We start from the raw sequence: 26,363 nt of genomic DNA on the forward strand, positions 1-26,363 counted from the left end.
GTTGGAATGTTTTCATTATTTCAGTCATTATAAGGTAGATATTGTTCCCAGTATAACTAGCCATTTGTTTGTGAATTATGTACCACAAGAATGGAATTTTCAGTTGTTTGTAATTTACGAACACCTACAATAGAAGCACATTAGGGCATATGTATGGTATTGATTTGACCAATTACAATACTATGTCAATAGATCTATTATGAAATAATACTCCTAATATTAGTGTAGTGAGTCATCCAAAATTTTGTCTGCTATATGTATTCCTATCTGTGGTCTCAAGGTGCAAACTATGCACATTTAAAGTCTCTTTGAAGGTTGTTTGTCGAAAAATTTTCAGTCTGAGTAGCATAATGTATGTAAAAATGACTCAAAATAATATTTCATAAAAGTTGACTTTGATTAAAATTTCTGGAGATAGAAATAAATCTTCTCATTGTAAATATCTTATTGTATATCGTGGGAAATTTCACAGGTACATTAATGTACGTGTGTAACAAATTTACTGGAGCGTTGTCTAAGTCAAATTTTCCGCAAATTAGCTGTTTAAATTTATGTATGTTTGAAAAATATTTTTAAAAATGACGGTTTTGTAGTAACCATGTTCATATTTGTAGACTTCATCATATTTAAATTGTATACTGAAGTGTATGGCTCAGTTGATTAGGGTGGTGGCTGATGTAACCTCTGGTGAATCTAAGGTGTGTGGTTCAAATGCAGCTTATCAACAGCTGTTAGTATTTCACAGGAAGCTGAAAAAACTGATCAGTCTGTTTTTTCATGGTTTTGTCCTGGGGCAAGAGTCAATATGTTCAGGCAACCATTTGACTGACCTACAATATGTACTCAGTGAGGTAGCCACCAGCTACTAAGAGATCATGCCTCAAAATGACCATTCTTGTTTATAGGGTGAAAAATATAGCAAACAAAAATTGTTTTTATATCTAACCATAGCTGTGAGCTTGACTAAACAAAATTGTGGCTCAAAATACAATTTGTGTTTCTAAGTAACCAGTAGGTTGTCAAGAGAAATCATTACTAGAGATGTCAACTTCTGGTTTCCATTAGGTTGGCTAAGAGGATTATGGCCTGTCATTAGGTGTTGATCAGCCAGGACTCATTATTAGTCTGTATATGTTGGCATTAATGGTTTAAGGTGTTGTGTTTACAATATACAACAATAGTCAGTTTTGACAGCAGTAACTCCATAGATTGGCACTTTGTTTGTATAGAGTTTAAGTTATCTTGTTTTATATCAGTCAGGCAGTTCATTATTGGTGGGCAATAATCATCTCACTGTGAACAAATTTGCGAATATAAATCTTGGATGTTCTCCTGACAAACAGCCCTACCATTTGTACTTGTGTTTGTTTCTTTAAATGTTTGTAGACATTAGACAACACTGTAGGTCTGTCCAGTGGTTCTGACCGATGGTTACCTAGCTCTGTCTGACCCATTGATCAGACAGGTAATACCAGGACATTAACTAAGCAGCAGGCTGTATCTCACCTGATTCACTGGCTGAGTCATCTCCAGTCATACACATAATGTAATTTAATAGTTCCTCACAAATTCTACGTACAGCTAGATTCAGGTGTGACATGGTTTCCCATACCTGTGTTAATGATCAACAGTAAAAGATTTTGTCTCATCGTTCACTGTCTTCCCAGTTAACTTTGACCATTATGATGTCTGATACAAATACAGTATCAGTTTGAGATCTATGTGGAGAAAATTTGATCCCTAGTCCCTTGTACTGATGTTGGAAACCAAAGATTGATCAACCTCATCTATATTTAGCCTGATGATCACCAGTTTATTTTTAATTCTCTGTCAGCTTCATGTTGACCTGTATTGACTCCCACGCTTGGTTATCTGTGAACTTCCACAATAGAGAGGGGGTGGTCGCAGACAGTCGTTAATATAAATGTTAATTGATATAAATATTAAGTGAAATGTTTACAACATGACTTCATTTCTTAGTTTGATAGCAGTTGGCTGATGTTTATGAATTTGCTTTGAATGCCACTTCGTTTGTAATGAAAAGGTATATCTGTCAATCCCATATTACAACACCTTTTTAAGTTAGAGAAAATTTTGCATTAGACTGCAATGCAGTAGAAATTAAATGATTCAATAGTTGTGTTCACCGTGGTTCATGGAAGTGTTCATTTGTTGTAATAAAGGTACATTGGGTTTTAATTAACCATGAAGATGAACACTTAAAGTTTCAAAGTGTGCTCTTTTTATCATCTTTCTCTTGTTGAAAACATGTATTGTTAGGTAATTGTTTGATAAAGCGTCAGTATTAATAAAGTCAGATACTCATTTCTTCTATCATGTAACTTTGAGTATATGTATTCTGACTACAAAGTCTTACAGGCAGAGGAAACATGAAAACAGAAACATGTGTGACATTGTCAGCAGAGGTTTTACTCCAAGGAAAAACTAGCTTGGCTGTTCTCTGTAAAATTTCAAACTATAAATGACTATTTTCAGTTTTAAGGGACATTTATTTGATGTACTCACTGTTCTGATACAGTGCAAACAGCTAGTGAGGTTGTAATCATTCATAAAACTGTGTAGTGTGTCTACTATATAATGTATGCTGTGACCTAGTATTTTGTACGAAGAAAAATGACTGGAATGCCAGGATGAAACCCTGCCTAGTTGTGTGTGGTATCTTTCTGTAATAGTATTGTAGTAACACCAACACACATGCTATGTATACATGTAAGCTTGATGTACACCTGGCATGTCTTTCTATAATTATAAGCCTTATTTAAGTTTTTAGGTCCCAAATAACAAATAGGCCACTTACAGCTGATCCCTGTAAGTCAACAAATTGATCCCTGCAGAGTTAATTAACCAGATGGGCCGAGCTACCAATTTGATACTTATGCCCAGGCCATTGAGGGCAAACTGACAGCCTGTCAGGTATTTTGCTGCCTTCTCTATGAATTTAATACCATATGGTGTAGTTAAAATGTTGACCCATGGCGTGTTGTTTTTCTATGGCAAATCAGGGTTATGAATCATAACGTGATAATTACTGCCCATAACCTGAATAGTTTTATGAGATGAGTTTATTGTTTGATGAGCTTGTCTGTTCAGGTTAGGATTGGCAGATGGGATTGACATAGATTTCAACAAAAGAAAGTTATTTTATGGACTGGTGATTTTCTCTTAAGTTATGGCCATGCTAAAACTGGGTGACCTTATTTTGCTTCCTTACTTTCCTATCTGTACACATACAATGTTAGTAAAGTTCCTTTTGGTCCAGTTAAGTGCAGGTTTTCAGAGTTTTGCTGACTCATTGAATACTGATTTCATTACTACAACAGGATGTTATTGTCTGAACCATTTACTATGGTGTTATGGCTCTCTGAATTTGTCCTAACATCCTCTGAATACCAAGTAGGAATACTGAATAGATTTCTGTACTAATAAGTCAGTTTCATGGCAATGTAATTTATCTATGTGTCTGGAATCCTGGTCTGAATAGCATCCACAGAATTTATGGTCATAGCAAATGATAGATGTATACACTGAGAAAATGAAGATACTTTATTTTACCTTAAATTATATATACAGAAAACGGTGAAAACAAACCCCAAGCTATGGCAAATGAAAACATTAAGGAAAAAATTAGAAGGGATTTAACAAGGTGAAAGAGGTATTTTAAGTTCATGAGATGGCATAAACTGGCTGCAGCAGTAGGAGAAACCTCATGCACTGTTATAGAGCTCTAACACAAAGTTGCATGATTTGTATCCCGGTGAAATATATCAAATCTGATGACTAGTAATGCCAGATGATGATTCACTTTGATGTTGTAGGCATTAGGAATGATGCGATCTTATAATCAAATATTGTATTGATATTAAAAATTATATGAAAATTGGACCCTTAACCTTGATCTCAGTTATGGACAGCCAGGTGTGGAACTTACAGGTGAATTGATGAGCGATGCCACAGTCAATCAGCTATTTTTTCTCAATGATGAGGTAAGACACATTCTCACACTAGAAAATTATGCTGCCTATAAATGTATATTTTTTATACAACTGACCTGAAGCACTATTCTGATGTGTTAGTCTATACTAACATGACACTAGTACCCTGATGACCTGGTATATATCTCAACTATTTTTCTGGTATGTGGTCCTAGATCCTGATGTTGACAACCATGTGTTACACTTAGTTGTAATTAATTCATATGTCTGTGGCAACGGAGATCAGCTCAGCAACACCAGCTGTAATGTACAGATAACACATTCTAGATTTCTAAATATTCAGAAGTCTTGTGAAAAAATGATGGATTTTTAATCAGTGCATCAGGTTGTACTTAATCAGTAGGTATTTGAATTAATTAACTCATTATGGTCAATGTCAAAATATTTTTTTTTGTTAATTATTACATACTGTCAAAGAAAGTGTACATATGTAAGGCATTGGTATTCAATGCCTCTTGCTTGAGAGTTAGTATTAGTGGTATCACAAGATAAAAAATTTTCCAATAATTTTCGAGTTTTTAATTGTGGTCATCCACTCCTCAATTGAAATGGAATGAAGCAGACATATTTCCCGGTGTTAATTTGATGAAATATGAGTTAATAAAGTCAATCGCGTCACAAGCATATGCTTTTCTTTACAGAACCTGGCACATTTTTGATTCTATGAAAAAAACAAAAAAATCAATATTTATCATTTCAGAAATAATGAAACAGAGGTTAGGTTTCTTGAATTAAACAACAGGAAGTTTATTCTATAGTTTGTGAAATAATTACATTTCAAATTGTCATTAACTGTAAGATGAAAAGACCATTGATGACAATACCATTTGACAGGTATGATATTCCCATATAGATATCAAACATGGTATATGACAGATCTGCCATTTTTATCCTTTTTTAGATTGCTCTCTAAAAACATTTTGTCATACATTACATGGTTTGTTTTTCTCCAGGGAAGACTGGTGGCAGTAAGCAGTGACAACACCATCTATTTGTGGGAGATCAATGTTAAAAAAGAGAAGACCGTTTTAGAGAATGTTAAAGAGTTTGTCTTCGGAGTAGAAGAAGGGTAAGGGAATATTCCTAGCTTTTGTGTCTGGCTCACTCTGTTATTAACCCATGCAGCCATTACAAATTAGATCAGCCTGACTCTGCAGACAGGGTTGTAGGGGACAAATTCATTCTTTAATTGCATGAGTTACCATGATAATTGTATTCCCAAATATGTCGCCTATTATGATGTTCACATATAATATTAGCATGTACTGAAATAACTTAACTGTAAAACCTTAATAAGAATTATGTCCCTTCCCCTTAAATAGTTATTTTGAACGGAATTACTATAAGCTTTAACTTTGTTTTCCCATCCCATAAGTATCATGTATGTGTGAAATTGTTGAATATTGAATTAAAATATTGTTTAATAAGATAAGAATTATGTCCCCTCCCCATAAGATAGCAGTGGGGATGGAATATGAATATCTCAGTTTAATAGATTAGGCTTCTAGGAGACATCAATATTTCAATTTATAGCATTCATGGTTGATTAAACATGATTTATGTCCATTTCGTGCATGTAAAATCATAAATCATGAGACACAATGTTACATGTTAATTACTTTTCATCGCCCAAAATTGTCTCATTGAGGATATTTGCAGCCAGGAAACTATAAATAAATGAGGTTTTTCAGTGCAAATATTACATCAATCATCAGTAGTACTACCATCAGTCTGTTTGATCCCAATACCAATTATTCACTGTCATTAAGTTTGACTTTTCATCCATTTACAATTGGTTATAGACTGTAAGGGACTAGAAATCTGAAGAAAGTTCCTGCTTTGTACTGAAAATATATGAAATATGATATAGATAATCACAGTTTCCTTTATATCAGCTGATGTTACCAGTCTCTACTTACTGGCAGCTCCAATGTTTTTAATCTGCTGTTGATCTTTGTGTCTACATTGGTGACAGCATAGGTATAAAATGTCTTTACTGATGCACTTTGAGTAGTGTTCTTTAAGAACTTGATATTCTCCACTTGTACAAGAATGTACACAGGCTGTGTAAAACAAAGTCTGAAATCATAAAAAGAAATCAGTGTTTGGTAACCTTATACCTTAACTTACAAAATATTTCCGTAAAGTTTTAAGACATGGGATATGATAACACAAGTACACAATCAGTGATTCATGATGTTACTGAAAACATGAGAAGTATAAGATTTTCCTACCAACTATATCCATGCCCTTTTTTATGACCTCCCTCCACTTCCCTCTACTCTTGCAATTTTTTTGAAGGGAGGAAGGAATTGAATGTCCTTTGTAATTTTGTCCCATCATGTCCGTATCAAGTAATTAATTTCTTATTATTAATTAATTAAATTTCAGAATTTTTTATCTTGTTAGGTAACAGAAAATAAATGTGGATTTGTATTCCTTTGACCTGTTCGTCATTGATTTTATAAGACTTGTATTTATTGGGTCTCATCACCATAAATATCTAATGGCCAACATCCCCAGGTAATCTTGTGATTAATTTCCTGTTAGGTATACACAATTCTCAGCACCAGATTATCAACCTATTTTGTGTATATGGTAGCTAGTAAAAAAAAAAATCAATCGCTTTCTCCGAGTTGGCTCTACTCATTCGTTAAATCTTTCCTACAGACATGGTTAAGTAACTGTCCTCTGTGATGGGATCAACCAACAACATTTCAATAATTGATTACATTGCAGTAGATCTTGTAAATGAATAGTGAACAATTATGTTTATCGTAGACGGCAGAGAAAGTTGATGCTGTGAAAAATCAATGAATCTTGTTTTTCTTCATTAATGTGTATGTTGGACTTAGCATGTTGAATAATTGTATAAATGTTTGTAGACTTCTATAACTGTGTAGATGTTTGTAGACAGCATCTGTAGAGGTCTTTTCACTTAGGTCCAAAATAATCCGTATGTTTCTGTACTCTGCAGCATATAGTCTACATGATCCTTATAACTGTGATATATTTTGTAACATCTCCCTGGGAACGGGCATTGTTTATATCATAGAAGTCAGACATGTGTTCCTTGTCTCCATTCGTCCATATATAGCACTCAGTAGACCTGATGCCTGTTTGATCAATTTTATTTAGTATTTGTCTATGCAGGGATGATGTCAAACTAGTAAATCCTATTTTTGTATCGTACAATAACAGAAGCACACAGTAGACTGTTTCATACAGGAAGACGGCTTTTAAGGCCTAATTACATCAATGATTCAACATCAGTTGTCTGCACTTGAGTGAAGTATTTATGAGTGAAGTATTTGTGAATGACATATCTACAAACCAGTCTGATGTGGTTGTGTCATTGGAGCACTGTTATCATGCTGGTTAGTGTCTCATTGTGTTTTCCACACTGTAAACATTGTCCATTTATAAAACTATATTGATGGTATTGTTTCAGATACCTGAAGGAGACTTTGTTATTAAAGACTATAAACCGCTATCCGAGTTGATATACATATATATTTGACCTATCTAAAGAGTACATCTGCGTAACTTGATAGTACTTGGAAATGCCCTTCCCATCCAGTGTAAAGACCTTAAGGCTGTGTTTAATATCTTATATCTGGATGCTGTTGTGTTTTATTACTTAAGAAGCTTTTATGGGTGAATATATTTGTTGAGTCCGTATAACTTCAGTTTCCATTAGATATGTTTGTGATTAATGTAACGAATCATAAGAATTTTTTATTCCAGAATCTAAAGCTGAAACAGGAAAAACATGTTTCACTAATTACATCTGAAATACAAACAAATTTAAAATCCTTTTTATCACAGAATTTTTATTTTCAAGCATACAATTTAGAAAACAGACATTCCTGTATCAGACTTGAAATAATTTCAGCTGTATAGCTGTGATCTCCGTTGTTACATCACAACCTTAGTGAGGTCATTTCATTGTCTTAATTTGTCGATGTTCCAATATTATGTAGTTCATTTGTGTAACAATAAAGAATATGATATAGGTATATTTACTGAATAGTGGTCAATCTGGAATTTATATTCTTGATTCTTTTTCAACTTTTATGCAAAAAGAACAAATTTTGGTCCATAATGTAAAATTTGATTATTTTAAGAAATTCTGTTAGTCCCATCAGTACAGTACTTGCGACTTCCGTGAAGAAATTAAATTGTTTTTAAAGAAATTCTGTTAGTCCTGTCAGAATTCTTTGAGCACAGTACTTGCGACTTACATGAAGATTGACTGAAGAGCAGGCCAGGTGGTGACTTTGGTTCAAAATCAAATGAATTAAATAGGATTTGATTTGTAGAACTTTTACAATATTTGTCCCAAGATTTTTCTTTTGAGAACAGTGTTTGGAAACATTGAATACTAAGCATTTGGTAAGTTTACATCAAAACGCACAACATTTGTATCTTATTGTATAACTGTGTGCTTCTAGTGTTTTATTTTGTTGATTTCTTTGGAAAAAGTCTAGTTTCATGCATTGTTTTTTGAAGATTAAAATATACTAAGGTTTATTTATCTTTGTTTTATAGGAAACCCAAGAACATATCAGTATGTTGTGTGACAAAAGACGGAAAGTGTTTGTTGATTGGGACAGAAGAGGGCAACATTTACATGCTAGATCTACAAACATTCAAACTTATGGAGCAGATTGTCTACCAAGATGTTGTCATGCAAAAGTAAGTGAACAATCTTCAGTGAACATTGGTACTTTAAGACGTTTTGCCTGTTTATAGTTGATAAAGTAATGGTTGATCTGAGCTGTACAGCTAGAGTCTGCAATTTACCATTTGTTGTAAGATTTTAGATTTTGAAAGATGTTTTTACAATAAATGTTTTCCAAAATTCTTGTAATTAATTTGTAAAAGTTAATCTGAATTTGTTAATTTCCAAATATTCCTATTTGCAGTGTACCGGATGATTTCAAAGTCAATCCTGGCGCAGTGGAAACAATTGCTAACCATCCCACTAATCCCGACAAGGTAAGATAATCATTTTAAAGCAAACATTGTTCTTGTCTATTAACAGCTTGTACATAATAATCCATAAACTCCAGTGATGAATTACCAAGGCATACAAATGATGATCAAATATTTCACCGGAATTTCCATCTGCATGTGATAAAAATTTCGATTGATTTAATTCTGTTATGCTTAACTGCATAATTTTATTCCGCTTGTCGTGAAAAAAATTATTTAGTTTGTAAATGCTTAGATGTGTAATTTTATTCCCCATTCCCTGCAGTAGTGTAAAATTTTAATATTGATCTGTAATCAGACCAGCAAACATTATTGTAAGGCCATCATCATGGGCAGGAGGTTAGGGGTCTTACGTGTTTGTTTCATTACCCCGGTATCAACAGGTATTGATACACACTGTTGTCAACAAAACAATCCCTAAAGCAACATATCACATAATGCCAACTCAAAAATAAACAGTCCGGAGTTATTTCCTGTAGGATTCCATCCCCGTTCGTTTGGTTTGGAAATGTTGGTGTGTGTGTCTCTCATAAAAAATAATTATCTCATGCTAGCTGTAACGCAATCCCAAATACAAACAAAATTTCAGGACAATACTTTTGTGATGTCAGGAATTCTGATTGAATCGAGCAGTGAATGATTCCAGGAATTACACTGTTACAGATAACTGATACAGAAACACTTTTAAGTGGTAATGATAATTTTGGTGTTGGGCTCTATGTTTCTGAGTGTTTTATAAACCGAAGAATTCACTCGTAGTACCAGAAAATTATCACGCATCGTAAAATAAATATAAAGCATAAATGTAGGTCCATTCTCTTGAACATATTTAGCATTATTATCTCATTTTTATCATACATTTATGAAATACGAAAAAATTATGAAAAAAAATCTTTGCTTTTCCAAGATTTTATGTGCCCATTATTTAGTTTGAGTAGTCAAGTTGATGATAAGTCTATTGTTTAAAATGCCTTGCATTGCAAGATTATTGAAGGGACATTATCATTATATCATAGATAAGTAATCTACTTGAGGTAATTAGTTGAGCAGAAGTGCTTTTCACAATAAACACAACAGTTACTGTCAGTTAGATGATTTTATTTTAACAGTTCTTGATCGGCTACAACAGAGGGTTGATTGTGCTATGGGACAACAAAGAATGTAATGCTGACCAGACCTACAATGCTACACAGGTGGGTTACTAGCCAAACATTTCTTAACTTACTATACTTATTATTTACTCCTAACTGTCCATACTCTATTCTAGTTATCCCTCATATCACCCAGCTGGAGTCAATTTAAACTACTTACTAGTTTATTTCTTTGTATTTAGGACATAAGTCTCCTCAGTTTTGTTCCAAACTAAGATATTTTTATATACCTAGTATTTTTTGTAACTTGTCTCTTTCATGTGAAATTGTTCTTTCATTAGTCAGAATTAATATCACATTGATGTTAAATGTAAGTGACAGTCATTTGATCATCAGATCTTGTTTTTGTACATTTATAGCAATTAGAGTCTGTAGCATGGCACCGAAATGGGTCAGAGTTTATTAGTGCTCACATAGATGGTAGCTATATCAAGTGGAAGTCCACAGACTCCTCAGAACCCAAGGAACCGGCTCTGACTCCCTACGGTAAGTTTTACACCTCAACAGACAAGTAACTCCAAACATACAATATTTTGCTTATAGGAGGACTGGGTGTAGAGCCCCATTTGAAAAATAGTTTTAAAAAAGTGAAGAATTTCAGCCCTTAGTAAGATTTTTTTTTACAAACATTATAAACAAGTTTTACATAATTTAACACAGACATCCAACATTCTTACTGTCATGTCTTGATTGGTTTTACATTATTTCAAGCTCTGTTGAGAATTATGGTAATTTAAAGTATTTATGCAAAGGTGTAACACTTGTTTCTACCGTACTTTATAGCCATCTGTAGTTTGTAATAAAAGTGCTGAATTGAAATCCATATGTGACAATAGATGCAAATGAATGGAGCAGATAAATGGATGTCTGAGTCATCCTTGTTTGCATAAATCCCACGACATACGCTGACCTTTTTTATTGCAAATACCTTTGGCTCATTGGTTACACGCACAAGGGTATTATAACTGATTTCAGTTTAAACATTCATAAACAGTGAATATATTAACACAAAGCAATGCAAATAAAATTATTCTTACCATGTTTCTTCTTAAATGTTGTCTACAACAATATATATTTATATCTTATCTGGATTTGTATAACTAGTTCATGTTTGTTCCCGGCAGTAATAGGAATATAAGGAAATCCCTGCAGTATCTACCCTCTCCGTATTGCTAGGATCTGAAAGTGCAGGGAAATCCCTGCAGTATCTACTGTCCCTGTATTGCTAGGGTCTGGAAATACAGAGAAATTCCTGCAGTATCAACCTTCCCTATATTACTAGGGTCTGAAAATGTAGGGAAATCCCTGCAGTATATATCTTCCCTGTATCACTGGGGTCTGGAAGTGCAGGGAAATCCTTGAATATTTGCCCTTCCCTGTATTGCTGGGATCTGGAAATTTAGGGAAGTCCCTGCAATATCTACCTTCCCTGTATTGCTGGGGTCTGGAAGTGCAGGGAAATCCCTGCAATATTTGCCCTTCCCTGTATTGCTGGGATCTGGAAGTGCAGGGAAATCCCTGCAGTATCTACCCTCTCTGTATTGCTAGGATCTGGAAGTGCAGGGAAATCCCTGCAGTATCTACCCTCCCTGTATTGCTGGGATCTGGAAGTGCAGGGAAATCCCAGCAGTATCTACCCTCTCTGTATTGCTAGGATCTGGAAGTGCAGGGAAATCCCTGCAGTATCTACCCTCTCTGTTTTGCTAGGATCTGGAAGTGCCTACCCTCTCTGTATTGCTAGGATCTGGAAGTGCAGGGAAATCCCTGCAATATTTGCCCTTCTCTGTATTGCTGGGATCTGGAAGTGCAGGGAAATCCCTGCAGTATTTGCCCTTCTCTGTATTGCTGGGATCTGGAAGTGCAGGGAAATCCCTGCAGTATTTGCCCTTCCCTGTATTGCTGGGGTCTGGAAGTGCAGGGAAATCCCTGCAGTATCTACCTTCTCTGTATTGCTGGGATCTGGAAATGAAAAAAAGATACCTGTGGTATTAAACCTCCTTGTATTGCTTGAAGTTAGATATAGTTTGGCTTTATACATTATTAGGTTGATGACAGGTGTAGAACAAGACACTGGCTCACCTGAACAGAGGTAGACTGCCTTGTGGACATGCTTGACTGACACCCTGTCTTGTTTAAATCCCCATACCTTTAGATGTTAAACATATGTTGTTTTGTAGGCAATATTCTTCCTGTTCAGATGATACTCAGTCTTTTGTAATTTTTTGTCCAGTGGGTGGGCATGACTTTTTGAAAAGAGAATATTTCTTTGATAGTAATTGATTTTAATCAGCCAGGAAAAAATTTCCAGTAATGGCATTAAGCACGCTAACAGGATGAGGCTTCATTATGTCTTTCAGTGTAGTACAATAAGTACAACAAAAACACTGATAGAATTTGGTTTTATAAATTAAGTTAAATTTTTCATCTTTAAGTATTGTAAGAAAAGGGAATAACTGATTCATCAGTATGAGCCATGCTTTAGTGTACATCAGGCCTTTTTTCAAGGGCCTTGTGAGGTCGATTATGGTTCCCATTCCTAATTAGATTTATTTCATAATCAGGCAAAATTCTCAAGAATATGTGAAGAAGATATCAAGTGATTTCTTTCCTTTAACCGTTCTGTACTTGAAGTTATTTGTTTGCATTTTAATTGGTACTGCATTCCAAAAACAGCTGAATTGGAAAATTTGAATGTAATTATCTTCAAGTGACTGATTTTTTAGCAGATCAATTCCATAATTTGATCTTGGAATTTAAATGAAATTCAACATCAAGTTAGAACAATATCTGATTATTTAGAATGCTTGAACTGAAATGTGTTTAACAATTGGATTTGTGATCCTGTTTTCAAATCAGATAATCTATTGATTTCATATTTCATGATAAAGAAATTAAAAGAGTGGATGAAGAGAGCTTGATTTAAAGTTAGAAAAGATTAAGATATATTGATGATAGTGGTGTAATGTCATGACTAACAGGTGTTTCAGAATCAAGATAAATGCTGTAGAATATTCTAAGTGTATGACTCAGTGTTTTGATGCTGCATTCTGAAACAGTGTAAGTGTTAAATTAACACAGACCAGAGCGTCAGAGTGCGGTGTTATTTAGATATTAACATTACCCCTAGGGCTAGTAAAAAAACCTTTAAGTTGAAAGTACCAGATTTTGCTGATTGCATTAGGGTGTGACATGATGCGTGAGATTACTCCGAGTATTGGTAGTTGGTTAACAAGGTTTCTTATGTAATATGTAAAATGACATAGCGCAGATTTACTAACAATGACAAAAAAGCTGAAATTGACACCAGTAGGATTGACTGACAGGGATATAGAACAGAGGTTTAATTGACAGGGACTGATTCCAGGTTGGCTGTCTTGTGCTGGATACCCAGTCCAATGACAGTTGCGATAACAGTAACTTTTTAAAGGATCCAGCCATGGCTTTATTTACGAAAAAAGATTGTTGTTGTCTTAATGAAATAAAGACCACTGGAATGTGAAATAAGTTGTCTGTGATACGGGAGACATGTGTAACAGTGGTATCTGTCTGTTATAGAGATTGACGGGTCATTAGATACTAACTACTGACTGACATGCAAGCTAGATTTCTGATTCAGTGCTGTAGAGCTGACTAAAAATATTATAATACTAGAGAAAGAGCATTGTTAAGTGACTTAGATTGCCGTGTAGGCATCATGTAGAGGAGAAATTACATACATATGTTGGGTTTTATTTAAGTTAAAAAAATTGAAGTTACAAAACTTAAAACTCCTGGATGTTAAGACACTTAAACCTGTTGAATATGACCCCTTGATATTATGACACGAAAATCTGTTATATATTACACCTGGGTAGTAATTTTCTTTAAGTAATTGTAATGTTAAGAGGGATATTCATATCAGGATGTTTTTCCTATTTGATAATTATACTTTATAACAGTAGACCAGTTCAAGGACAAAAATGTTCATGCGTATCCATTTATAATACTTGTAAGCTGAGCAAACTAGCAAAGTAGACAGTTGTTACCTAGAATATCACTGCCTGCTGTCACTGCCCAGCAGTGGCAGCCAGTTGTTACACAAGTTACATAGCCTTTCCATGGAGAGTGCTAAAACAACATTACAAAATGTCTATTCCTGTGTGAGAAGTATTGATTTTATATAAAAAAAAGGAAATGTGGCAACAGATTTCTGTATGTCTATTTAAACTTCAACACATGATTAGAGTGGATTATGTTTTATCTTATAAAAAGCTGTTTTATTCATTAGTGTAACATTTCAATTTACATTCAGAACAAATGTCTTCCATGTGAAATAAGTAGGAAAAACTGGGTATTTTAATACATACCTTGCTGGGAAGTAGATGAATTTTTAAACTTAGGCTGATAATCAAAGACTTGCAGATAAAATTATGTATGGAAAACTTTGTGTAAAACTATTTATAGACACTCAACTGTAAGCTACCATATTTACCTAACAATAAGCCCATGCTGTTTGTCAGACTACAAACAAATGCTATATCATTGTCCTCTAACAAGCCCTATTATCTGATTTAGAGACAGAGGTATGCCCCTGGTGTTACTGTAGGGTAAATATGGGGTGTAAATTGTTTTTTTACAGCAGTAAATTAAAAAAAAATTGATACCATATTATCTCCAATAAGTCCATGCTTTCTAAGAATACAACCCATTACAGTAGATTTTTTTTGTACTATTATGAGCCCATTCCTTACTTAAAGTTTGAGGGTTTTATGTTGGTCAATTAAATCTGAAATTTAATCTGAAAGATCAGATTTCTTAATTTTTGTTTTTTAACTTTTCACAGGTCCTTTCCCATGCAAAGCCATCAGCAAGATCTGCTGGAAAACAGCGAAGAGGTAAGCATAAGCACAGCAATAAATCAACAACGTATTATAGCTGTACAAGATTGATCAACCCTCACCAGGTCGAGATAGCTCTGGAGTCATCAATGCTGGTTAACTGCATCTCGTATGCCAAAGTGTTTCTCTCTTCCAAATAATTTTATGAATGGACAATTTTCATTTCTGATCATTCCAAAGGGTTTTCTCTGGTAATATCTACCCTGCCCAGGGGAAAAACCATTTTTTTTTTTGCAAAAATGAAATTTCTGTTTTATTTTTAATATCAATCCTTAGCTAAACCTTCCCGTTAATTCAGTGTTAATGAGAGTCTTGCTGTTTACATTTTCAGTGACCCGTTCATCATATTCTCTGGTGGTATGCCAAGGGCTAGCTATGGAGACCGTCACACCATCAGTGTGATGCAGGAGAATTCAAACAACCACATTGTGTTTGACTTCACGTCCAAGGTGGTGGACTTTGTTACTCTGACACGGGCTGATGAAAATGATACCAGCGAGGAAAGGGATGGTAAGAAGTGCAGTTTTAGTAGGAATTGGTTAGAATGGACACAATTTGTAGAGTGCATATTTCTGCACTGTTCATTTTTTGTTGATCAAATTATATGTCTGATTTCCATGTCGTAACATTGCGTTATGCTTTGGTTTTTTGACTTATAAACTGTATTGTTAAATAAGAAGTTTAATTTGTATGTTAAGTTTGACAACAGTTGACTGGTTTACGTAGTTATATCTGTATATATTTATTCCTATATCATACCAACTGGTGAACATCCTTCTTGTTATAAATTTTTTCTGGCAAGGCTTCTCTATAACCTTCAGAGAAAAGTGAAATAAAATCAGAGTTTTTCTTATTCTCTGCCTTACAACAAGACCAAACATCATATTACAGAGAACGATGAGCCCCACACATTGGTTGTACTGGCCGAGGAGGAGATTGTCCTTATTGACCTTGACTCGAACAACTGGCCAACATTCCGTCTGCCTTACATGAACAGCTTGCACTGTTCTGCCATTACCTGTTCTCAACATATTGGCAACATCCCCAATCAGCTCTGGCAGAAAATTTTGGATGCAGGAGAAGCTCAGATGGATGGCTTGTCAAAGAGAGTGAGTCATGCAGATTAATGAATACACAGGGAAAAAAAGTTCAACAAATTTCAATTGTTTATTTCAAAATTAAAAAAAAAAAAAATATTTAAAAATGTATTTTTTTTTCTTGCCATGGTATTTGCCATCAATACTTTGTAATTTCTGCCTAATTAAGTTTTATGTTTAGTTTACGATTATGACTTGGTTTATAACTTCTAATTGTTGAATTGTTTAGGACTGGCCTATAAATGGAGGTAAACTTGAAGGAGCAGAAGGGTCAACTAAAGACTTGATGCTGACTGGGTAAGTTTACTGAAATATTTGATGAATTGTTCAATGTTAAGTTTGTGTAGGTAGCTGTATAACATGCATAATTTGCTAGTATTGTTTGAATCCCACATTTACCCGTAAGTATGTATAGTTGTCTGTAACTGCTAGTCTTAAGATTATTATGCAAATTAGATCATGACCAGCATGTTTGTACTTGTATTTTATCAAGAGGAAATTTATGAAATAAAAATTATGGTTTTAGGTAGGTTAGAATTTGGATAATGCAATATATCCCAACATGTCTGCAGGTGTTGGAGTGTTCTTGGTGGTTTTAACCATTTCGCAGTAAGTTAAGGTTATTTGTAAATTAGATATGATGTAATGATGTTACCATTACTATGTGGTTAAGATGTTTATCTCTTACACAAAGATTGAAAACTGTTAGCAAGTTCTTGAAAATGTCTTGCTACCTTGGTCAAGCTAAGAGGACAAATTACTCAATGCAGGGTTCTTGATCTGCCAGATTTGGGGCCGAATATTCCCAATGCAAAATGGTATCTTTTTTTCCCAATTTAGACCCCAAGTTTTCCCCAATTCTAAGGAAAACGTCGCTATTTTTCCCAATTCTAAGGGTCCCAGGCCCCAGTCCCAAAATGGGGTGTGAGAGCCCTGCAATGAAATTCATTATTCAGTAATGGAATAAAAGTGTTGAGTTGACTGTCAGATTGTCAAGATGCTTTTTTATCCCTACTGCACACAAACACTTTAGGTCATCTGAGGGACAGTCAATCTTTCATCTTATCAAATAACAACAAACTGATGATTTCATCCTTGACCTTTCAGTTAAGTTGTTTGCACCACCTTTCATTCCACCATTGATTTTCAGTCATGAAGATGGAACAGTAAAATTCTGGGATGCATCAGGTACTTCCATGAAGTTGTTGTACAAGCTGTCAACCTCTAGCATATTTAATGTAGACATCCATACAAGTGGCGACAGCAATGGTGAAGTTGAGGAGGAGTGGCCTCCCTTTAGAAAGGTAAGTTCAGTTCTGACACTTGGGGTATAGTAAGATTCAAATTGCTGTGGGTTTTGTGGAATTTTGGAGTTTAATGGAGTTTTAAAAATCCTGATGCACAGAGCTTTGCTAACTGGAAAGCAGTTTGACATATCAAATATTTGTCAAAAATCAATATGTGACAAGAGGCATTTTGCAGTCACATATTAACATTGCTTGATAATTATGTTAGGTACATGCTGTGGAGGTATATTCTATGGCTGTAATGAAAATATCTTGAATTATTTGTTAATTTTGTTTAAATTAATTGGCTTACTGGGACTTGCTTGGAAATGTAAAGTTTTCTTATTTAAATTCTGTTGGAAGTGTAAAATGTTTATTCATTAAGTATTACGATATCGTTGTTAGAATAGTATAACATGTAAATATAACATTTCAATATTGGTGGTAAATTATTGTTAATAAATCTGACAATTTCATTTACAAGGTTGGAAGCTACGATCCATTTAGTGATGATCCGAGACTTGGCATCCAGAAAATCTCCCTTTGTCCACTCAGCGAGACACTGGTTATTGCAGGAACAGCTGGTCAAGTGGTCATCTTACAAATGGAGCGTGAAGATCGAGAACAGGAGGTAGAAACAGTGAAGGTCAATGTTGTGAACGATCGTGACAGTTTCGTGTGGAAGGGTCATGAAGCGCTACCACAACGGGAGGGAGACATCAAGTTTGCGTCAGGATTCCAACCCACAAGTGTGATGCAGGTGTACCCACCGGCTGCATGTACCGCTCTTGCATTTAACTCTGAATGGCAGCTGTAAGTGTTAGATCATATAACACAGGATCATTTGTTTAGGGAACCTCTTGTCATTGCATTGAAATCTATTCAGATTAGTGTTGGTGTTACAGGGTTTTCCATAAGAGCCGGTCGCCAGCCAATTTGACCGGCTACTTTGATCATTTGGCCGCCTACACCAATCCAGTTCCGTAATAATGTGCAGGCCAGCCTCCTACTTTCACTACACAGCCTACTACTAACAAAATTATGGAAAACCCTGGCGTTAGAAAAACTGAAAGTGGTTAAGTGGCAGGACAGTAATCTTAGAATCTTAGGAACCTGAATGGCGTGTTGAATTAGTATTTCACTGAGAAACTTGTTCAACTTTCTGTTTTCGAATTGTGGAAAGAGTAGAAAGTTGATTTTCAATTGTTACGATTTATACTCGAACTGGTTGACGGAATCAAAATCACCGTCTCAAATACCTGTCTGACATTCCATAGTATCAAGGCATTAAGGAACACCTGTAACCTTTTATGTATTTTAGATGTTTTTGTATGTTACAGAGTAGCCGCTGGTACAGCCCATGGCTTTGGTCTGTTTGATTATGCCCAGAAGAAGGAAGTGTTAGTTCGCTGTACCCTTAATCCCACAGGTTGGTCTTGTTGCTGTCATTAAACTACTGTAATATCAATGTTTTACTTGTTTTATTCTCGAATTTTTTGAGCTGTAACATGAGCCAAATGAAAACAGGTTACAAAATAAGTAGTGTGTGAGAGGAGATGGGTATGGTCATGATAGGTGAAGTTTAACAGTGGAAAACATTACTGCTTTCGTGGATTAAAATGTATACAGTATTGTGTAAAGAACCTTAGGATGTTGCCGTAAAGTTTGGTATTATGTTATATTGCCCCTTATTTTAATATAGATTCAAGTTGTAAAAGTTACAAAGGAAAACTGAAAAATAAATAGATGTATATATCTTTGATAATTAGCTATGGCATGACAGGAAAAGGTAGATTTAATCAAATTATCAGGCAGAACACAATTCAAATCAGATGACTTCTCACTCCTGTTTTTGTCTGGACTACTAGAAAAATTGCGTTTACTCCGTGTAAGGGTCCCTTTCTGAACAGTGTGTGTTTCACAGAATGCTGACATCAGTGGCTGTCCTGTGCTGCCGTATCTGTTTGAGAAAGGTATTTGATTGTAGTTGCCCTGTAACATGAGGCAGACCCCTAGCATGATGTTGAATTAGGTAACAACCTGTTGTAACAGCAATTTGCTTAAAGTGGATTTACGTCGGCAGTTATGAATATGTTTCATGTTTCCTCCATTAGGACATGCACTTTACTCAAAGACTACATATTTGGATCATAACATCAGTGATAAACTTATTTTACAGATATGAGTGGAACATCAGATACGCCTATGTCAAGGAGGAAATCCCTGAAGAAATCCTTGAGAGAATCATTCCGTAAGCTGCGACGGGGACGTTCACAGAGACGAGAAAAAGTAAAGAAAGATGAGAAAACGTAAGTATCGTTCCTGTTGCTTTATAAGAAAAAGGCTTTTTTATTCAAAATTCATAGCACATTCTTGAAAATGCACCGTTCCCTAATTTTTGCAGTTAAGTGTTCTTGAGAGCATTTATTTTTAGACTGCTGCTTAAATTAGATCTACTGTTTTATTTCTTCATTGTCAACATCAATATATTACAACTTGACATGATAAAGCATATATGTGGCATGCTTTGACTTTATAGTGAGGAAAAGACCACTGGTATAGAGGAGACCCCAGCAGAGGGCGCTACCAGTCGGACATCCCCAGCAGCATCACCTGAACCTCGCCCAGTGGAACGAGCTGTAGAAGCTCGCAGCACAGAGGATTCCATGGCATCAATGGTTAGATGTCTGTACTTTGCAGATACATTCATCACACAAGGTAAGTTAGGGTCGATCTTTCTTCTACTTAAGAAGTTAGAAACAGAGCAGTCTTTCATGAGAACAGCCCTCAACAGTTTGATATTGAATGACAAAGATGATTCACCTCTCGCCCATTTCTGTTTATTTCCATCGGTGAAAATTTTTGATAAAATTCGCAGATTAGAATTCTTTTCTGTTCCATTTCCTTTTATTTACACCAGTAAAAGTATTTTAAAAAATTCCCTGATTGAGTTCTATTTATTTAAAAAATTATCTAACTTTAGAATGTAATGAAAGCTGAATTTTTTTGTTATAGGTGCTGGAAACACTCCTTCACTTTGGGTTGGTACAAATGGTGGACATGTCTACATCTACAGCATAAATGTACCAACAGAGAAAAGGTCAGAAACAGATGTTGCATCGCTACTTGCTAAAGAAATAAAGCTACGTCACAAGGCACCGGTAATTTCAATCGGTGTGGTTGATAGCCGTGCCCGAACCCTTCCTGATCCACTTGAGGTCCAACATGAGCGAGCCAAAGCTCCAGAAATGTCAGGACAGCATTCCGTAGTTATTTGCTCCGAAGAGCAGCTCAAGGTATGTAGAAAAAATTAGTGAGGGGTCTGGCTATAATAAATCATACGCATCGTAATGAATGATGTCGTGAAGGTAGCTAGGTGGTAGTCGTTGAAATCTTGCATACAAATTTTATCAGAGAGATAAATCTCTTGCTGTGGGGAAATTTGTTCACACTATAACTGTCATTTTTTAGATGTGATTATACCAGTATATTAAGAATGCATACCATTTATCTAGCGTTTGTGAATGGTAATTGAGAAATAGTAGTAAACATTTGGATGGATTGATGATATGTTTACAATTCAGTAATTTATCTATATATGCTGAAATTTCATAATTGTATTATATGCATTACCTATATGTACATATGTACTTACCTATGTGTTTTGCTGTTTGTAGATATTTTCACTACCCCAGCTGAAGGCAAGATGGAAGTTCAAACTTACTGCTCTTCACGGCTCCAGAATCCGCAAAGTTGCTTTTGTCACATTTAGAAGCAAAAGTGGTCAGTTAAATTGATATTTTTCTGCTAAATTTCCTTGTCATTATTTTTTATCAAGATTTCTCAATGGATGAATACATCACATACAAATGTACTGAAGTTTGTAATTTTACATTTCAGATGAAAATTACACAGAGAATGACATTGCTTGCCTTAGTAACCAAGGTGATCTGAGTGTGTACTCAATCATGACACTGCGGGAACAATTAATGGCTTCGGCCCTACGTAGAGAAGACATCAAGTAAGAGATGATCTCGGCAGGGGTGGGAGGCTGGGGATTGGGTCACCAATGTCTTTCCAATTGTTTCCTGTTCAAGTGAATGTTATAACTGAAGCAGCTTCATTTCTTATGGGAGATTTCAATGTAACTTTATGCTTAGTCAACTTTGACTACCTCAAATGTATTTAAGATTCTGATGTTAAAGTCCATGTTTAATGCTATTTATGGAAGTTTGTCAAACATAATTCTATGAGAATGAGGTTGTGCTTTATTGATCAGTCAATATTGGACCATGTCCTATAAAAAAAAATCTTTTTAAGTATCCTTTTCAAAAGAAATGAAATTTTTTTTTCTGTTTTAACTGAACATCTTGCAAAGCTGTTAATGTAGTACTCTATAAAAACATGGATGGTTTTGTTGCAGTGGTATCTCGTCCTTTACCTTTACAAAACAAGGCCAGGGCTTTTTCCTGAACTCTCCGTCAGAATATATCCGTGTCACTCTGTCATCACGGTATGTGACAGATTCTAACTGTGTTGTGGAACTGAAGGAAGGCATGAGACCTGAGCCAGAACCGGAACCAGAACCTGAGCCAGTTGTAGAGGCCACCCCTGTGGCTGAGGCTGCAACAGAGGGTGCTGATGAGGGTCAAACACAGGAAGAGGAAAAACAAGGGTAGGTTATTTGTTTTCTTACTCAGAATGAATGATTGATTGATTTGTGACAACTTAAAAAAAAAAAGGTCGTAATTATACAACACATGCTTATGCTGTCTGTATAGACTTGAAAAGAAAGGTAGGTATTTTGATCATTACAAACTGTACACTTTCATAAACAGCTCATGTTGCTTTATGTAATCAGGACATTCATGGTTCTCTACATTGAATTATAGCACAAATTCAGAGATAACACTGTTGATATGCAATCATATTAAGGCCTCTGGAAGGAAAATTCTTGTAAACAATATTGTTTGGAAGTGGTCTTAAATTTCAAAAGGTTGGTGTGATTTGCCATGGTGAAAAAGGACATAGTATTTTGAAGGACCATAAGGTGACTTGTGTTTTGTGGTGTTGTAGCGAGGGCGAGAACCTAGCGAGTCAACAGCAGTACAACAGTGGGGATATCGCTGAGGCTCTTAGTGATTCTCAGCTGATGAATGACTCGCGGGCAGATACAACACTAGAAGGGGAGATAACTCAAGACAGTATCCAAGTGTTAGTATATCACTACTAACCACTAACTTTTACACTGGGAATGTTTGTGGGCTCAATGACTTTCGTGTCTTCTGCAGTTCATTTACTATTTCTGAAGAGTTAATCTGCATGAAAATCTTTGAACAGTTCTTGGCTAGTATCAGTCAGCTTCACAGTACTTCTGTTAAGTTTATTCTGAATTCATTTGTTACTGTTTGGTTGCTTTTTGTGTATTTCTTCATGTTTCTGATATTCTGAGGACAGAATATAAATGTGTCTTCCCGAAGTGTCTGTATAACAGTTTCCATCCTGACACATGCTTTTGTTACTGTATTATGCATAGAAAAGCTTTGTCACTAAAATCCTACATAACCACCTGTCATTTCTCTTAGTTTTTTTGTGTCTTTTGCTTATTGTGTTATGCTGTTCTTTCCAGAAATAGGAATTTACATTAAGCTTTTTCATCTTACTGCTGAACTCGCTTGGATTACTTACACTAATATTCATGAAAGTTTTCTCTCTGATTTAAGTAAAATCCTTAAAAGTGTTTCTGTGTATTTTGAGCAGCAATGCTATGAAAACAATAAGTACTATTCTATATATTTTGGCTGATTGAAATAATATTTTTGAGTTAAATATATATAGATGTGTAAGCACATAATGTTACATCTTCCTCCAGAACCACACTTAAAGGAAATGCTAATAGTTGCTTAAGATTTATACCACATCGCCTTTATCATAAAATGCAAGATTTTCCCTAATAAATACCACCTCTCTCACATTAATTTGGAATAACCTATATTCTGGTCTCGTATAATGTCTCAGATATATTTTTCTATATCAGTAATATCAAAACTTAAGGTGCTGGAAATACTACTCTACAGAACTATTGTACATTTTTTTTGTTTTGTGCGGAGTGAAAATACTCATAAACCAGAAGAAATGTTTAACAGTACTAATAATACATGGTACTCAAGTGTTGGTCTTGTGAAATCTCTAGTCATTGACTTTGTACATTGTCTTTATTTGGAATTATTGTTTTAAAGATGATATCTGTATGAATGAGATTGGTAAATAGCATAGATTGTGAAGCTTTATGAAGTGTTTCATTGATTATGACCTTTTTTTGACCTTCAATTGCAGTATGGAGACAATTTCCAGTGAGGTGACCACAGAGGTCCAGTCCAATACCGTTGTCCAGACAACGACCACAACAGTGGCTGAGGTATCACAAACAGCCTCCTCCGTCATGGAGACTGTCACTACAGTGTCATCGTCAACGACAGAGGCAATTACCACACAAGGTATGTAGTACTGTCTATTGTGAGAGGAATGAAGTATAGTTGTTTTATATATAATTTATTTGATGTATTCATAGGAAATGTGTTACTTCAGTTTTAAAATAGTTTAAATCAGTTTGACAAAGAAATTTGTTAAGTTTTCATTTTAATTTTGTGTAAGTGAAGATTGAAATATTACAAATATACTTAGTATTCATGAAGTATTATTTAATCCAAGCAATTTTCTTACTCTGTCAGATAATCATTATTTCAAGATGCACATTGTTAATATTAGTTGATAGAAAGGCATTGCAGGTCAAAAAATGTTAATTAGGATTTTTGTAACATCTTTGTTTTCATATGAATCCATGAAATAAGAAAACCTGGAAAATTCAATCTATTACCGTATTTGTCCAGCAATAAGCCTTGTAATAAGCTAAGCCTCATGTTAATTAATGTTTCATTGAATTACACTGTTCTATAAGTCCTGCCCCTGAGGTTTTGTGTTCACCATCAGGGCTTATTGTAGGATAATTATGGTAAAATGAAAATTCCTACAGCAAATAAATTGCCATGAAATGACATTTTTACCTACAGTAAATAACATAGACGACGACACCAAGGCGACACAGCCAGTTGTGGAGGTGAGAGGCGTCCGTTGTACTTTCTCTTATGACATCCCAACATAGCACTAATCACTGCGCTGTCTGGTGCCGCGAGTGTTTTTTTGTGGTGGTGGTACTGTGATTAACATTATCTCATTTTAACATTCTGTCTTTTCTTCATTTCTCTCCCTATATTGTCTTACTTTCATTTTTAATTCCAAACTTACACTGTCATGTTTTTGATTTTTTCTTTTGAGTTCATTTAGAATTAGTGTTGATTCACTTTTCAACTGATTGTTTTGAGAAATCAGGTAAAATATTTTGGTACCAGGTATGAACTTCATTAAGTCTTGATGAGGGAAACAGATTTGGGAACTGTATTTGTTCAGAAGGTTTAACACAACCAATAGTTCAGATAGATCTTTAGCCTTTGTTTATATATTAAGTGAAAAAAGTTTGACAGATTTTCCAAAAGGAATACCTGAAAATGTGCATGACCCGGATATTGTGTATATACAGTCAAACTTCTATGTTTCGAAGTTCAAGGGACTTACAAAAAAACCTTGATATATAGAGACTTTGTGGTGGGTTGTATCGATATTTATAGTTGATGACACAATATTTCTACCTGAATAAACACACCAAATATACCAAAACAGAAGTATAAATGAAAAGATGTATTTTTATTTCAAAACAAACATTTTCATTATGAGAAAATAAAAACAACTTTAAATTGACACTGCATGCTTACGCTTAGATTGGTGCCTTCAATCACACAGTGTGTGCTTTGCAGATCAATATTAAATGAAATAAAATGTAGCACAATTTCCTAAATTAGACCCAACTATATGGCATTACCTAAATGGTGGCAATGAACATCACACAACACCCCATTATTTTTTATTAAATATTATGGCTTTTAAATATGCAATTAACCTTGCAACACAGAGCCAATGATAGTGTGTTGTTGCTTATCCCATTGTCAGGTAGCTCTCTTTGTTAAATTGTGTGAAATGTGAAACTGTACAGGTAAATGTTTTATTTGAATCACAAGGTATTCATGACAATGTTATCATAGCTATTGGTCTGTGAAAAAAAATTGATATATTGAAAATTTCAATTGATAAAATTTTGATTCACAAAAGGGTAGTAAGTTGGTAGTAATATATAGGAATAAAATTTTGGACCAGACAAAAACTTTGATGCATCAAGAAATTTTAATCAACCAAGTTCGAATCATAGAAGTTTGACTGTATATGTATACATGGATACATACACATGTTCATTATACCTGATTTTGCATAAGATATTAATATTTCTCATCCCCTTGTATATAGCACATACATTGTAACTTTGTAAAAGTAACTATATATATTCTTATCCATGTCTAGTTTATAAAATTACTAATTCTAATGATGTTATCAACCTGACTTTGTTTAACCCAATATTTATCTTGTAGTTACCAATAGATTTCTAAAAACAAAAGATTTAATTAACTTTTTTATGCAAGTCTTTCGTAATATAAATTGAAGTAGATTGTTTGAAAAAGCTTTTACACATTCAGAAAGTATGTTTGTTTAGAGAGCATCATGATAAAGCACGTTGTAGTTTTTATAAAATGGTCATTGTGTTATTAAACATCATCCAAATGTTTTATGATTTGTGTTTCATACTTTTCCTACGTATATCATTGTCTTTCTGTCCATTGGCTCACCATTACTGAAGGAGGTGTGTGAGAGCGTGCTAGCTTAGTTGTTTATGGAAAGGGTGTCATAAGGGAATGCTACTGAAGACACTTCAATGGTCACCCCCAAATGCACATACAGTAACCAATATCAATGTGTGACTATTTTGCATAACTTA

At 34.7% G+C, this 26,363-nt stretch overlaps 1 protein-coding gene across 1 annotated transcript in view; it reads left to right on the forward strand.

Annotated features, from left to right (window-relative positions):
• Positions 1 to 26,363, forward strand: part of LOC132551633 (LLGL scribble cell polarity complex component 2-like) — a 92,255-nt gene that overhangs the window by 62,770 nt on the left and 3,122 nt on the right. The window contains exons 20-41 of the mRNA XM_060215810.1: positions 3,923 to 4,004; positions 4,967 to 5,082; positions 8,565 to 8,711; positions 8,942 to 9,014; positions 10,121 to 10,204; positions 10,522 to 10,648; positions 14,985 to 15,036; positions 15,371 to 15,549; positions 15,931 to 16,148; positions 16,366 to 16,433; positions 17,287 to 17,440; positions 17,907 to 18,235; positions 18,763 to 18,851; positions 19,602 to 19,731; positions 19,962 to 20,140; positions 20,438 to 20,718; positions 21,100 to 21,205; positions 21,323 to 21,443; positions 21,846 to 22,097; positions 22,499 to 22,636; positions 23,759 to 23,919; positions 24,493 to 24,539. Coding sequence (XP_060071793.1) covers positions 3,923 to 4,004; positions 4,967 to 5,082; positions 8,565 to 8,711; positions 8,942 to 9,014; positions 10,121 to 10,204; positions 10,522 to 10,648; positions 14,985 to 15,036; positions 15,371 to 15,549; positions 15,931 to 16,148; positions 16,366 to 16,433; positions 17,287 to 17,440; positions 17,907 to 18,235; positions 18,763 to 18,851; positions 19,602 to 19,731; positions 19,962 to 20,140; positions 20,438 to 20,718; positions 21,100 to 21,205; positions 21,323 to 21,443; positions 21,846 to 22,097; positions 22,499 to 22,636; positions 23,759 to 23,919; positions 24,493 to 24,539 — 3,133 coding nt within the window. The remainder of the gene's footprint in view (positions 1 to 3,922; positions 4,005 to 4,966; positions 5,083 to 8,564; positions 8,712 to 8,941; positions 9,015 to 10,120; positions 10,205 to 10,521; positions 10,649 to 14,984; positions 15,037 to 15,370; positions 15,550 to 15,930; positions 16,149 to 16,365; positions 16,434 to 17,286; positions 17,441 to 17,906; positions 18,236 to 18,762; positions 18,852 to 19,601; positions 19,732 to 19,961; positions 20,141 to 20,437; positions 20,719 to 21,099; positions 21,206 to 21,322; positions 21,444 to 21,845; positions 22,098 to 22,498; positions 22,637 to 23,758; positions 23,920 to 24,492; positions 24,540 to 26,363) is intronic.

This window comes from Ylistrum balloti, unplaced genomic scaffold (genome assembly GCF_031769215.1).
Source record: "Ylistrum balloti isolate Yb309-2 unplaced genomic scaffold, AGI_CSIRO_Ybal_v1 Utg370208, whole genome shotgun sequence".
Taxonomy (NCBI): domain Eukaryota; kingdom Metazoa; phylum Mollusca; class Bivalvia; order Pectinida; family Pectinidae; genus Ylistrum; species Ylistrum balloti.